Raw genomic sequence first — 15,342 nt, 5'->3', positions numbered from 1 at the left:
TGCGTGAAGCCTTAGCATCTCTCTTGATTAACAGAGAAAACCAGCCAGAAAGGCACACTGCCCAGTGGCTATACCCACTCTGCCTTCTGCCTCCAGCCAACCTTCCCCACTGATACTTTGGAGCCCAACCCACTAGCCTGAAAATAAATCCACACGGAGGAGGAAGCCCATTTCCCATCAATACCCTGATCTTACCTGGTATGAAGAGGGCTGAGCTGGGAAGCCCCACGCTGTGTTCACACGTGGGTGCTCGCTCTCGGTGGGGACCCAGTCCCCCAGCTCTCAGCTGCCTGTATGGCAGTTTGGCCCCAGCTCCTGCCCCACTGGACTGCTGTTTGGAGCTGTTTTAAACCACATGTTTGTTGTTTGGATTGATGTTTGCTTCCGTTTACCTGAAAGCTTCGCTTATATGTCCTCTCCTCACCCCAGGTGTCCTTTAGGTACCACTGTCGATTGTACAACGAATGGCGTCGGACCAATCAGAGGGTGATTCTGCTCATTCCAAAGTCTGTCAGCGTACCTTCCAACCAGCAGTCCTTGCTGGGCCTCCACTCTGCCAAGAGGAACTCAAAGGAGACAATCGTTTGATGTTGGAGTGATTGGTGGGTTGATTCCTTGTTTGGGGTTTGGAAGTTTCTGCACTGGGGCCATGCACTGAGCCACCCCCAAACCCTTCCTCAAGCCCGTGGGTGGAAGAACATCCAGAGCCATGTTATCTCGTCGCCCCGAGCAAAGGACTCCGCCCGAAGAAAGCAAATGCTATCTGACTTCAGACCGTGGATGCTGCAATCATATGATATTTGCTAAGCTGCCAAACATGTTTATTGAGCAGATACTGTATGGAATTTTCTGAACGCCTCTTTAACCCATGAGGAAGGTTGTCCTGCTAATGATGCAGTCCGATTCTTCCTTTTTTATTACTATTTCAAATATATATATATATTAAACTTAGATGATAATCAAATTTAAAAAGCCAACGTTAAAACTGGTTTCATGGTGTGGATGGGTTTTGTTTGGGTTTGTTGGTTTGTTTCGCAGCTTCTGCCATAGGTTCTCTGGGATAATTGGATAGCTTGAGTGGTCTTTCCCATCTCTTCCGTGTCCCTTACGCAAGGAACAGCGTAACAACTGCAGAACACGTCGTATTTGAAGGATGTTTTGTACTAAACTTCATTTAATTGTTCAGGTTTTAAAGGAAAAAAAAAGCTGTGGCAGCTCTCCCACAGTGAGCTGTTTATTTAAATTTCATTAAGGAGAAAAAAAATTTATGGTGAGAAGCACGCTCCCTTCAACTTGTTTGGTACTGACAGCTGATAGAAGCTATTTTCTAATAATAAATATCCAGTGTGTGAAAGACAAACCCCACCGACTGTAGTACTCTTTTCTTTTTTTTTTTTAATCATAAAACCTGTGAAGTTTCCCAAAGTAGATTTGAAAAAAAAAAAAAAAAGGCGGGGGGAGGAAGAGCAGAAAGGTGGGTGTTCTTACCCCATTTCCTTTAGTGCGTGTCTTAATTCTGCATTCACAACGAATTGGAGGATCATTAGACATTTCTAGGAAGCCTGGACCTGTTTCGCATCTCAATGAGCATTCTCATTGCTCTGCTGAATTTCTAGCTTGACAGGTAGATGTGGCAAAAAAGCCTGGCCGAGCAGTCCAAGACCCCTTTGTCTGATGTTCAAAAGAAAAAGAAGAGACCCACGCAGTTGCCTTCCCCAACTACAAGCCAATTCTGTCTCAGGCTGGAATCGGTTTTCTCTGAGGGCTCCCTGTGCCTCTTCCCTCCATCACCGCGTAAAGGGTCTAGACCGCACCTGCACTTGTGTGTGCGTGGAAGTCAAGGAACCGACGTGTGATCTGAGGAAAAAGCATGTGTGCCGGTCGGCCCTCAGGGTGTCTGCCCAGCCACCCAAATGCCTGGAAGAGCAGGCAGAGCCCAGCTTTGGGGGATGCATCAAGTACGGATTTCTAGAACATGACCCACACTGCGACTGTCACTCCAGTGCCTCTGCCTTATGCTCCAGAAGGTGCAAAGGAAGAGACGGTGAGGAGGGTAGTGATTCTTGTCTGCAGGTTGATCAAGCCCAGGCAGGTGCCGCCTTTGTCTGCTGTGCCCTCCGCTCACAGACGGCTCCCCGTGCCGCCTGGGGAGAGAAACAGCTGTACTGCTCTCCGCAGCAAAACTCAGATGTGCTTTATGGCTTGTGACAATAGATTTCCTCCCCACCACGCTTCACATCGACACTTCAATTCCGGTAATATACGTCTCAGCCCTTCTGTTTACTCGGCCCTGCTCACCCCTCTGGGCTGTCATTAGCTGCACCACCATCAACCGATTCTTAATTGACCTTTTTAAAATGCTGGACACCACTGGCTGCACGCAGCTGTCACACATTAAATTTCCAGAGCCAAGAGTCCAACTTGGTAGCTTGTGAATTGCAACCCTGTAATATATTTGATAAATGACATCCACCCAGTGACACCTTTCAACTCAATGACACTCCCGTTCATGAGAGGACCGTGCCCCTTCTTCTCTCTGCTTCTTCCATGAATTCAGAAAGCAGCAGATTCCCAGTTAGCATTTCCTATCGAGGTTCGCTGCAGAAAAGTCCTGCTACGGGTGGTTCCTGAGACGAGATATAATGAAGCAAAATATCAAAGGCAGGCAGGTCCCAGCAGTTTGCTGGGGCTTCCGGGCTGGGAAGGTTGGCACCTGCAGGACTGCACCTGGGCCATGTCTCTTTCCCCATATGTGAACCTGGGAAGTTAAGCAGAGTCCAGCAGCAAGGCGTAGGGGGTGGGCAGCACACCCTGGCTGCCAAGGGAGGCGCTGTTACCTCCCTGCCAGTCTCTCCTCTTGAGGGGCTCTGATCCCTGCCCCAGGGCCCATGTGGGATACTGAAAACTCTAGGAGGAATCTTCATCCCTCTCTTGGACTTTTAGCCCCTAGGGGGTTCCAGAGAGGAGGGGCCAGGGAACCCACAGCATAGGCACAAGGCACCAGCCAAGTGGGCAGGGGCAGTGGGGACTTCAGTCCCAGCTCCGCATCTATCCCCAGGTGGGCACGCTTGCTGACCAGGGTGAAGGCACTGCATGGGTTAGGGCAGCCCTGTCAGCTTGTTCTCTCTCCCTCTTTTTTTTTTTTTTTTTTTTTTTTTTTGAAAGATCCATAATGATGAAACAGGAAAAGGAACAAGTTAGGACAGGGAAAGTGCCCTGGTGTGGTTCACGGCTTCCCGCCCCCACAGCCCTCTCTCCGAGCCCCTTGCCGCATCCTATCTGGACCATTTCTTTGGAGAACATCAGAGACGTGTATGTCACAGTGAAGCCAGTGGGGAAAGTAACAAAAGAAACAAGTCCAGGGCGCTGTCGCCAGCCCCGTGTGCAGACGTGTGCTGTTTCTGCTCGTGTTCATCTGGGGAAGGACAGGAACGCAGCATTCACACAAATGTTCCAGCTCCTCAGAGAACTGCACAGACGCTCAGACGAGCTGTAAAACCCAATTGAGGGAAAAATAAATGGCATGACTTAGAGGTGCGTGTATTTGGCTTTTGCATCCGGGTCTCCCGTCCGCCCTGTGCCCCGAGCACCTGGGGCGGCCACTTGCTGCTGTAGCCAGTGTCATTTCATTTTCGGTGAAATAGCTCATCTGGGCACGTGGAGAAGCCAAGGAGAAAATGGAAGCGAAACAGGTCTGCCCCAGCCCCGCAGTGCCACACAGCTTACAGAGAGGCAGGCGCTCACAAAACCTGTCTTCAACCTGCCCTCGCCAGGGAGTGACCCAAGGTGGAAAGAACGGAGGAGGAAGCACAGGTGGAAAAGGGAGTCAGGCGTGCTTCCTCTCCGCTTGCCCCAGGGTCTTCCTGGAAGCTCCCTGCAGATCAGCCGCAGAGCTGGCAGCCCTTGTGCTGGAGAAGAATTCAAGGCTGTGATTCTGAAGCCTTCAGTGGGGATGAGAAGTGGGCCAGCGGGTAAGGACAGGGTTCAGGATTATTTTAGGTCTAAAGGTCAGGACCTGAATAGACCTGGTGGGACACCATCCCTCCCAGCTAAGTGCAGGGAGGATTTTGAAGGGTGCTGGCTGGAGGCTGAAGTGATGAGAAACTGTCTCTAGTCAGTGATGCCTGGGGAGTGCAGACCCCGTCCAAAATGTCAGTCCTGCAGAAATACATGGGCTGTGACGTCCCACAGTCCACCTTTTCTGACTTTACAAAAGTGTCAGTGTCTAGGAGATGGCTTGGGAACATCCTGCTTTTCCGCTGCAGCTGAACTGCTCTGGGGTGAGCCTGGCTCTTTGCTCTCCAGTGGGACAAAGTGGAAGAGAACCAGCTGTGAGGCAGGCTACCTGGTTTTGAATCTGGTCCCAGCTTCGGGGGGACCGGTGACCTTACCTCTGTAAGCCTCAGTTTCTGCCTCTGTAAAATGGGGATAATACCTACCGCAGACAGTCCATGTAAGGTCTATAAGGCGCCCAGTAAACGGTCTTGAATAAACTTCCTTCCTCTTTCCTCCACTCACTGTTGCCTGGGTTTTGACAACTTTGATCAATGACTGGAAGGACCACAGTTTTCAAAAAAGAGACAGAAAAATTAATTTTAAATAATCCGCACATTTATTGAGCACACTGTGCTTGGGAGTAAAAAGAACTGGCAGAGATCCTTCTGGAGACTGAAACATCTGACTCGATTGAGATCTTTGAGTTATGCGTGGATTTCAATTATCCCTGCATTTCCTGATACTGGAGCCTATGGCTAATTGAGAATTCATCACAGATTTTTAAAACGTGCTAGTTCTGGATCTAGCGCTACGGAGGAAAACAAATATAGCCCATCAGTTGTCTGTGTTCCCAGAAATGAGGGGCTCGTGAGTCACTGAGCTCATATATCTAGCGCCTTCTTGGAGGCTCTGAATTCTGTGCACAAAGACAGCAGAAGGAGACGGGCCCCTAGAGGCCAGGGAGGCAGCGGACGAGCCTGCGATGAGGGTGCCTCCCACAAAGGGCCATTGGTATCAATTTTACAGTTTAACAAGCAGAACTCTCCCCGCCCCTTAAACAGGAAGCTCAGACTGGCTTTTGGGAAATTTGCAAATAATTTTGCCGACGTATAAATGTAAGCTGACAGAGCTTGAAAATGTCACTGGCTTTCCCCCCATCATTAACCTTTCTTCTCACTGGCCTGCACTGGTGAATGCAGGGCCGGCCACATGGGGTGCCAGCTCAGCAGCTGCGGTTGCTGGGTGACTTGGTGATGTCCAAAGGACACCGTTCAGAACCCATCTTCTTTGAGGCCTCTCAACAGCGAGGGACTACCGGCAACCAGGCCCCAGACTGGGGAAATGGATTGGGGCGGGGTGGGAGGGAGTCTTATGGGAATCAATCTAAGACTGTCATCTGGGCATCAGTGCATCTATTCTGCAGTCTGTGTAAGGGCACGGGACCCAGGCCTTGTGGACAGCATCTTGGAATGAAATGAGCGGTCCTGAGTGAGACGGCCTGTGTGTGAGAACCTCCCCAAAGGCATGCACCATTCTGGAAGGGCTGGGGCAGCCCCGCGGGCCTCACAGAACAACAGCAGGGGCCTCTCTGGCCAAGCAACCTATACAGCATCTGAACCTCTTCTCTCAGAAGCCTGTGTCAGCACGAAGGGTGAGAGGAGAGAATCTAAGCGTTGTGGGTAAACCTGCTTCAATCCACAGGAAGCCTCAGACTCAGGCAGGGTCTGCAGAGGTGCCCCTCGGTTGAGGGGGTTTGGGCGGGATTTATTTTGTGTGATGCACCTGGTGAAAAGGCAGAGGCCGTCATTCACGCCTCGTGCACAGTGTGGGTCCCTTCTGTGTCTATTTATTTCTTACAGGCTCATTGCTATTTAAGCAAAATCTTCAAAACCGGGGCACACCTGGCTGTGGTCTCTAAATGCTGTGTCCTCCTAAAAAGAATCAGGCCTCCTTGGAGAAACGTCTGAGTCTAGGGCAGGCACAGGAAATGCGTAAGATGAATCTGGAGCACTGTGTCACACCAGAAAGCAAGGTGGGCTCCCAGGTCGTGTCCGAGGACCCAGGATACAACCCAAAGAGACCCCCAGTAGGGCAACAGGGGCATGGCAAGGAACAAGGCTACTGAGTTGTCACACCTTCTCTACCTTAAAATTCAGGAGCTCATACTGATTCTAAAACCTCAATGGTTACCTTTGGAGCATGCTAAAGGACCAAATCATTACTCCAATAACTGCTTTTTTTAAAAGTGTCTTGGGGGCACTGTACCTTGGAGTATAATTGATGGAGAAGAGTCCTTAGGGACAACTTGAACCTAAAATGTGTAGAAATAATGATAGAATCTAAATGAATCATTGATGTGCCTAATGATCATTAGCGAGTGCAAAAACCATTAGCTGATGAGGAACTTAATAATGGGAGAGTCAGCCCCTCAGCTCCTAAACCCACAGGTTGATCTTCACATCACAAGAAAGAGAAGAGCCAACGCCTCCTGATGGAACGCGGGAGAACGTGCAGAGAGGGAGGGCCCTTCGTGGCTCAGCGGTTAATAAACTTGGCTGGGATCCATGAGGATGCGGGTTTGATCCCTGGCCTCGCCCTGTGGGTTGGGGATCCAGCATTGCCGAAAGCTGTGGTGTCGGTCACAGGTCACAGAGGTGGCTCGGATCCAGCATGGGCATGGCCGTGGCCGTGGCCAGTGGCTGCAGCTCCAATTCAACCCCTAGCCTGGGAACCTCCACGTGCTGTGGGTGCGGCCCTGAAAAGAAAAAAAAAAAAAATGTGCATATAAACACTGCGAGACGTTCCTGCAAAAAACTGAACCTGCATGTGATCAGGCATTGCTGTTTATTAGTTTGCAGGAGTTAGAAGGGTCGATAGATTTTGTTACATGACACCAGCAGCAGGGCTTCTCAGAAGCAGGACTCTTGACACTTTGGGGTGGACAATTCATCTAGAAATGTATCAACAAATGTCACCTGTGGACCTTGTTTACATCCCGATTCAGAAAAACCAAACACTAAAAAAAAAAAAAAATCTCGAGACAATCAGGGACGTTGGAACACGGGATATCTGATCATATTCAGGAATTATTTGTTTCAGGTGTGCTAAAAGAGTATTGACCACGTTTATAAAAAGCCCTTGCCTCTGAGAGATACAGTGAAGGATTTATGAGGAAGTCTGTGCCTTACCTGGGAGCCCAGCAGCTGGCGGAGCAGAGGGTGGGTGTGGGAGACACAAGACTGGACAGATGGGCATCCCTGCTGAAGACAGGTGTCACAGAGTTCATTAAACTATTCTCTCCACTTTTATATATGTTTATGCTTTTCCACTGTGGAAAGTTATCTAAAAAAAAAAAAAAACAGAGTAATACGCAGCTGCCTGACACAAACTCCCTAAAAGGGCTCAGGGCTCTGCCGGGACTGTGAGCTGAGGGTGGGTGGGCTGTAGCTGCGCTATAGGAGTGAGAGGCTCCACAGAAACACCAGGGACCAAGAATAGGCCTGAATCAGAGGCTGTAGGGTCAAGGTGGGTCATTTTCTCTAGTGATGTTACATTATGAGGCTTCTCAATGCCAAGGTCAATGACTCTGCAGTTTGCCCCATTGGAATGAAACTCCATCCAACGGCATAGGAAGGACAGTGGGTTGGCCGCACAGTGATGCCCTGACAGCAGAGACAGGGGTCAGAGAGGCCTCAGGTTCTGTGCCATGAAAAATGCTTTCGGTTATAGATAGAATGCCTGCCGGTCTCAGCGCATGTGATTAAAAACCCCACACCCCGCTGAGACTCTCACTCAGGCACCTGTGAGCTCTTATTCATCCGTCAGGCTGCAGCCCCAAAGAGGCCTCCATGCCCTGGACACAGGAGGCAGGCGCAGCTGGGGCTGGAGAAGGCAGGCAGGTGGGGTTGGAGGTGAGAGGGTGATTTGCATGTGGGGTTCTCTGGTTCTCTCTGCATCCCCAGGCAGATGCGAGCAAGAGTGTGTCCTGATGACCTGCTGCCAGGCGGGTGATCTGCCCCAACCTCACCAGGCTTTCAGTGGAACAGAAAAGTCCTCCAGGCGGTTCAGCAGTGGCCTGGCCAAGAGCCCCTGGTGGAGGAGAGGCAGAGGCAGAGGCGGGGAAGGGTCTGCCAAGAGCCCCTGATGGGTGTAGGGTGCAGGGGAGGGGAGGGGGAGGGGGGAAGGGGGTAGTGCTGGGGCACATCCTCTTGATCCATCCCAGCATGGGGCAAGGAGGATGTGCCTCGTGGGCCCCAGGGCATATAAGAGACTTGCCACCCAAAGGACAAATTGAGGAGAAAGCTTTGTGAATGAAAACCCTTCTGTGGTTCAAAATGAATTAACAACATCTAGACAGAGGGCCAAAAATTGGGTTCTTTATATATAAAAATAAAAATGGATTAAAGACCTAAATGTTGTGGTATATATATACAATGGAATACTACTCAGCCATAAAAAAGAACAAAAGAATGCCATTTGCAGCAAATGCATGGAACTAGAGACTCTCATACTAAGTGAAGACAGAGAAAGACAAATATGATCTCACTCATATCTGGAATCTAATATATGGCACAAATAAACCCTTCCACAGAAAAGAAACTCATGGACATGGAGAACAGACTTGTGGTTGCCAAGGGGGACGGGGAGGGAGTGGGATGGACCAGGAATCTGGGGTTAATAGATGCGAACTATTGCCTTTGGAATGGATAAGCAATGAGATCCTGCTGCATAGCACTGGGAACTATATCTAGTCACTTATGAAAGAGAATGATAATGTGAGAAAAAAGAATGTATATATGTATGTGTGACTGGGTCACTTTGCTGTATGGTAGAAAATTGACAGAATACTGTAAACCAGCTATAATGGAAAAAACAAAAATCATTATTAAAAAATAATAAAATACACTGATTCCCATGCGGTGAAAAAAAAAAAGACCCATGTAAGCCTGGTACTATAAATCCCAGGGAGGCAAACATAGGCAAAACACACTTTGACATGAATCGCAGCAATATATGTTTTTGGATCTGTCTCCAAGAGTAATGGAAATAAAAGTAAACAAATAGGACCTAATTAAACTTAAACGCTTTTGCACAGAAAAAGGAAAACTATAAACAAAACAAAAAGACAACCTACAGAATGGGATAAAATATTTGCAAACAATGGGACTGACAAGGTATTAATTTCCAAAATATACCAATAGATCGTACAACGCAGTATCAAAAAAACAAGCCAATCAAAGAATGAACAGAAGATCTAAACAGATATTTTTTCCAAAGACATGGAGATGGCCAGTAGGCACATGAAAAGATATTCGACATCATTAATTATTAGAGAAATGCAAATCAAAACCTCAATGCAATACCACCTCACACCTGTCAGAATGGCCATCATCAAAATGTCTACAAACAATAATGCTCAATATAACTTATTAGAGAAATGCAAGTCAAAACTACAATGAGGTACCACTTCACATGGGTCAGAATTGCCATCACTAATAAGTCTGCAAACAGCTAAGGGAACCCTCCCACACTGTGGGGGGGAACATAAATTGGTACAATCACTATGGAAAATAGTATGGAAGTTCCTCAGAAAACTTTATATAGAACTACAATATGATCCAGCAATCTCATTCCTGGGCATATATCCAACAAAACTACGATTCAAAAAGATACATGCAGCTCTATTCACAACAGCCAAGACATGGAAACAACCTAAATGTCCATTAACAGACGAATGGATTAAGAAGATGTGGTCCAGATACACAATGGACTACTACTCAGCCATAAAAAAGAACAAAATAATGCCATTTGCAGCCACATGGATGCAGCTAGAGAGTCTCATACTAAGTGAAGTTAAACAGAGAAAGACGAATATACAATACCACTTATAAGTGGAATCTAAAAAAAAAGATACAAGTGAACTTACTTACAAAATAGAAGAAGATTCATAGACAGAAAACAAATATATGATTACCAAAGGGGAAAGAGGCAGGGGAGGGATAAATTAGGAGGTTGGGATTAACAAATACACACACTATACATAAAATAGGTAACCAACAAGGACCTACTACATGGCACAGGGAAATATATTCAATACCTTGTAATAACCTATAATGGAAAAGAATATACCACAATAGTGTAAACCAACTCTACATCTTTTTTAAATGGCAGGAAAAGGGATTCTTCTCCTAGAGGAAAACACCAGTTTAAAGGAATTGTGAACCAGAAAATACACCCCCCCCACACACGGGCACACACACATATGTGCATGCATGCACATTAAAAAACTCATCACACACGCAGAGACCACCACCAGAATCCCAAGAGGAGCCAGCTCTTTTTATTGTGGGTAAATAGTCCGCTCGTCTCAAAGAGAAATCCTCCGAAACCCCTTCGGCCTCTTCTGCGCCCATGCTCTGCAGTTCAGCACCACTCAGGGAAGTGCCTGGAGCAGGACGATCTGAGGAGGAGAGAGAAAGAGGCGGCAGGTGAGAGAAGCCGGTCGATCCACGGAGGGCGGGGGAAGCGGGGAAGACGTGGCCGCGTGCCCCTTCCACCCCCAACTGGGTCAGGGGCTTAGAGATAAAGGGAGGCTACTACATCTGTCTCCAGGACTCCCTGGTAACTCTTCCGACAAAACAGGGATCAAGGTACCATGTGATACAAGTAGTGATTAACGGGCAACAGACATGGTCCCATTTCTGACTCCTCCCACCTCTTCTGGGAACTAACCAGCCTCTTCAAACAAGAGCCTTCCGGAATCCTGCCTGTCTCACTTCCCCCAGAGAAGAGTATGGGGGAGCAGTTCGCTCGTTTCCGTTTTAACCATCCAGTGTCATCCACTTGGGGTCAGCTGTTGCCTCCTGAGTCTGTTGACGAGAACACACTGGAAAAAAATTGCTTAAGCCAAGCCAGGCGGCCTGTGATATACCATCACAGGGCTGAGCTCATTACTGTAACTTAGGAGTCATGTGCCAAGGGTGATGAAAGCACCCCAACTGCCTTCCTTTATTTCATAATTCAGTGTTTCCCAATCTTCATCATCATCTGAGACAGAGCTGCCAGCCAAGGACTCCTGTTACTTTTTCTAGCAACCTGGGCAGGAGGAGGGGGGAGTCCCCCTGGCGGGTCACGTGGTGCCATAGCACACCGGAGGCTTTGCCCAGCGTGGCAGCCATCCCCTTTCCAGCTGAAGGACTGAATATTATATATTTAAATGAAAACCTGGTGCAGCCACCTGATCAAGGACAAGATCAGTTGTCATCTCAGTTCCACGGATCCAGCACAGCAAGTCGGTGTACAGCTCTCAGACTCGGCAGAGTGTCAGGCCCGGTGCCCTGGGAGGCCAGCTGGCACGAGCCAAAAGATTTTCTCAGCCTCTGGGTCTCAGCGGAGAACTGAGAAGGGACCGGCAAACACGTGCCAGAAATCCTCTCCGTTTCCACCTGAGCCCGGAGCACACGGGGCACCTTGACAGCCACTGTCAGGTTGTCCATTTGTGACCGACTGGCCACATGAGTACCTCTGCCCCTGTTGTTTAAAAGCAGAGATCACAAGGGCCTCCGTCCTGCCTCCTCTTAGGAGCGACCAGCTGATCTCTTTGGCAGACCTGCTGTGTGCTGCCTTCCCTCCCGAAGTGCACCTAGCAGGGCTGCACTTTTCCGTCTTTGTCTGAATCTTTGATGGAGGCTCACACTGAGCTGTAAGCTCCATCAGGGTCGAGACACAATTTCCCTTTACTTAGTATTGGCCAGTGCGTGGGACACCACATGGTACTCGGCGAGGGCTCCACAAATGTTTGTTGAAATTAATTTTTATTCATAAAATGAGTCAAAGGCAGCGCTTCCAGGAGTCTCAATGGCTTTTCTTGTTGAACCATTCAACTGACCGCAAGTGTTAGCTCTGACCAATCCTGTCTCCACTGCAGACTTATGTACACAAACAGCCATGAACCACCTACCATTTCCTAACCAAAGCCTCACCTTTCTTCCCGATTCCCCTCATCAAAAAATGTGAAGGGATCATTAGTTTGAAATTCCTATTCATTTCGACCTCTCCCATCAACTTTAATAGGGCTTTTTATTTTCCGTCTCTATTTATAAATAAGGAAACGGAGAAGCAGGAATGCGAGCTTTTTCAGGATCACGCCATTAAGTGATAACAACTCTGCGGCTCCTATCGGGGGCTTTCCATTCACAGAACTAGTTCAAAGGCACAATGAGTGCTGCTTTCTTCCATGTACAGCCTGGCTGTGGAGGAGGACCACTCAAGTGGGAAAGTACAAATTTGGGACATAACCCATGACTACACTTGGCATGTTTTAAAGAAGAGTTATTCTCTCATTAAAAAAAAAAAAAAAAATTTTTTCTTTTTACCTCCTTTGTAATCAGAGCTGAATCATCAGTTCCAGTAATTCCTGTCGTCCGCAGCCCCTTACCGCCCACTAGGAAAAGTGGGGGGTACATGCACACTCTCTGGGCCACTTACAACAATTCCCAGCCCCATGACTAACATGTGGCCTCACTAAGGTCCGACCTGCTCTCAAGTACTTGTTGAGTCCGCCACTCCCTCTGCTTAGCGGTACCTCAAGTGACCCCTTACGAGACTCGCTACCAGAACACTTAATCAGCTTCTTGATGTCAGGAAAAACGCATCCTGAAACCTAACTAGCTCGGGAAAGGGCAGCCCCCACCCCGCGCCCCCAGGCTGTGGCTCGCCGCCTCACCTAAGAGGATAGAAGGCGGTGGAAGGCTCTGGATCCAGAGAGAAACCAGAATCCCTTGCCCCCTCCTAAGTCACATCAGCTAACCTACATGACAGCATTTTCTAAACTGCAGCATGCAGAGTTCCCGCCATGGCTTGGTGGAAACAAATCTGACTAGCATCCATGAGGACACAGGTTCGATCCCTGGCCTCGCTCAGCGGGGTTAATGAGCCGCGTTGCTGTGAACTGTGGTGTGGGTCGCAGATGCAGCTTGGATTCCCAGTTGCTGTGGCTGTGGTGTAGGCTGGCAGCTGTAGCTCCGATTCAACCCCTAGCCTGGGAACCTCCATGTGCCAAGGGTGTGGCCCTAAAAGGACAAAAACAAAACAAAACAAAAAGCCTGCTATAAATATCGCTATTAAAGCTACCATTAAAAATAATAATACAATAAACTGCCGCATGCAAATAATTTATTGCATGTGCCATTAAATAGAAGAACATTAGAAACAGAAACTTAAAACAGGATGTGGGGGTCACCTGATACTTGGAAGTGTTCCCATTCTTGGCTGACACTGAGGAGCACTGTTCTCATCTGCGTACGGCTAATATGTACACTATGTCCTAACAGCTGCCTGGGACAGCCGAACAGGCATGGCTGTCAAAGACAGCAGCCTGTGCCATCCGCCTGAGTGCCTAAGAAAACCGCTGGGATCTCTCTCCTTGGTATTCCAGGTGCTTGCTGGGCAATGCCTGGGAAAACTAAATCCCCCAGCGAATTGTTGTTGAAGGAAGGAAAAGAGTGGGTGAATGACGGAACCTCTGGGCTAGCTGTCCCCATGTGCAAAACAAGGATTATGCCACTTGCCCTGGGTGGTATGTGGCACATGAAGCTGAAGTTAACATTTGGGGTGACTACCCTGAGCAGAGTGCCTGGCTGTACGAACATTCAGCAGACATCTCCTCCTTTCCTATTTATGGGATTATTTCCTGATCCCTCCTTCCTCTTTATGGATCTCATGTTGCCTTTCCTCTCCATATGACAATGAAACTATCCCATAGGTAAGGAAGAGGCCAACATGTGATATTCTGTCCTCCCCACAGCATCAGAGCAGCACTGCACACCCAGAACCCTGTTTCTCTTGGCCAGGTTCCCAAAGTTCCCCAGGTGCATGACACAACTCAAGGCCCTGCCTCAAGCTCCATAGGATTTTTTTTTTTTTTTTTTTTTTTGCTTTTTAAGGGCCGCACCCACATCTTGTGGAAGTTCCCAGGCTAGGAGTCGAATGGAAGCTGCAGCTGCCAGCCTACACCACAGCCACAGCAACTCGGGATCTGAGCTATGTCTGTGACCTACACCACAGCTCACACCAACACCAGATCCTTAACCCATTGAGGGAGGCCAGGGATCAAACTCACGTCCTCATGGGTACTACTCAGATTCATTACCGCTGAGCCAAGATAGGAACTCCTAGAATGTGTGGTATGAGACACCCTGAGTCAACCCAAGCATCCCCTCTGGTGCCAAACCCTTCCTTCTCCACAAAAAGACCACTTTCAGACTTGTTAACGTAAGGACTATTCCTGGTGACCCAGAGGCTGCATCTCCCAGAGTTCAGTCCAGGCTCACTGTTCCTTTCACACTGAATAATAAGAACAATGCAACAGGCACTCAATAAATGTTTCCAGCTCGCTTTTCCCAAAGTTCAAATTTCTTAACAATTTTTTTCTTAGCAGGACAAGAAAGAGAAATGGGCGCCTGGGAAAATGGTTCTGAAGAAAGTTCTGGCCCTCAAAAGAGCTTGGGCTCAGTCCACTGGTTGGAAGGCATCACAGCAAAGGGAGCTGGCAGCAAAGAGGAAGCAAGGCCACGATCCCAGGCTTCGCAAGAGAAAGGACCAGCTGCCAGGGCTGAGGTCAAAAAGCAGTGCCTCTTGGGGGGTGGGCACAGAAGGCGGGAGGCAGAGAATGGAGGGAGAAAGAGACGGAGGAAGAACACAAGTGACCTGGGACCCAGAATTTAGGAAATGAGACAAGGACAAGACCTCTAAGATCACTCTTGGCCATTAAGACTGAAAGCCCAGTTCCACAAGTTGAGTCCTGCTATCCTAAGATGTGTCCTCCAGTGCTGCCACAGAGGACACTGAGCTAGCACTCAGGGCCAGCAACGTCAGAGGACACAGGAGTACATGGAAGGGGGTTTTGGAAATACCCAAGTGTATGCAATAGGCCAAACCAATCTGAAAATAATTACCCAGATTGAGTCACAAAACCCTGGGAGTGGGGGGAGACTAGGGAAGGTGCCTCCACTGTCCCCATCACGGTTGTATGAGGAGGTCTACTCCAAGCCAGATGCAGCGAGAAATTCCGAAGGCTGGCAGATGCTAATGGCCAAGTGGGTCGTGAAAGAAGGCTTAATAGGCAAGTGAGGATGCTATTTGAAATCAAAGATATCAACACCTATAGTTAAGAAAATGGTATATATGGAGTTCCCATCGTGGCGCAGTGGTTAACGAATCCGACTAGGAACCATGAGGTTGCGGGTTCGGTCCCTGGCCTTGCTCAGTGGGTTAAGGATCCGGTGTTGCCATGAGCCTGTGGTGTAGGTTGCAGACGCGGCTCGGATCCCACGTTGCTGTGGCTCT

General features: G+C 48.6%; 1 protein-coding gene and 1 long non-coding RNA gene across 3 annotated transcripts in view; one reads left to right on the top strand and one right to left on the bottom strand.

Moving 5' to 3' along the window:
* The window catches only part of MARCHF3 (membrane associated ring-CH-type finger 3), a 140,688-nt gene extending 139,328 nt beyond the window's left edge, over positions 1-1,360 (top strand). The window contains exon 4 of one of the 2 annotated variants that reach the window (XM_085009188.1): positions 430-1,360. In XM_085009188.1, the coding sequence (XP_084865314.1) occupies positions 430-588 (159 nt within the window). In that variant the 3' untranslated portion in view covers positions 589-1,360. 2 annotated transcript variants of the gene reach the window in all.
* An 8,954-nt stretch (positions 1,361-10,314) lies between these two features.
* LOC106509546 (uncharacterized) lies at positions 10,315-13,054 on the bottom strand. The gene is made up of 2 exons (XR_001307177.3): positions 10,729-13,054; positions 10,315-10,456 (listed from the first exon to the last, which is right to left on the bottom strand). It is a non-coding gene; the product is annotated as an uncharacterized LOC106509546 (long non-coding RNA).
* Positions 13,055-15,342: the final 2,288 nt, after the last annotated feature.

The sequence above is a fragment of the Sus scrofa genome, chromosome 2, assembly GCF_054392235.1.
Source record: "Sus scrofa isolate SSC_HxYL_T2T_F1_AM1 chromosome 2, Sscrofa_HxYL_maternal_Yorkshire_Landrace_v2.0, whole genome shotgun sequence".
NCBI classification, from domain to species: Eukaryota; Metazoa; Chordata; class Mammalia; order Artiodactyla; family Suidae; genus Sus; species Sus scrofa.
This window is presented reverse-complemented; position numbering and strand designations above follow the sequence as displayed.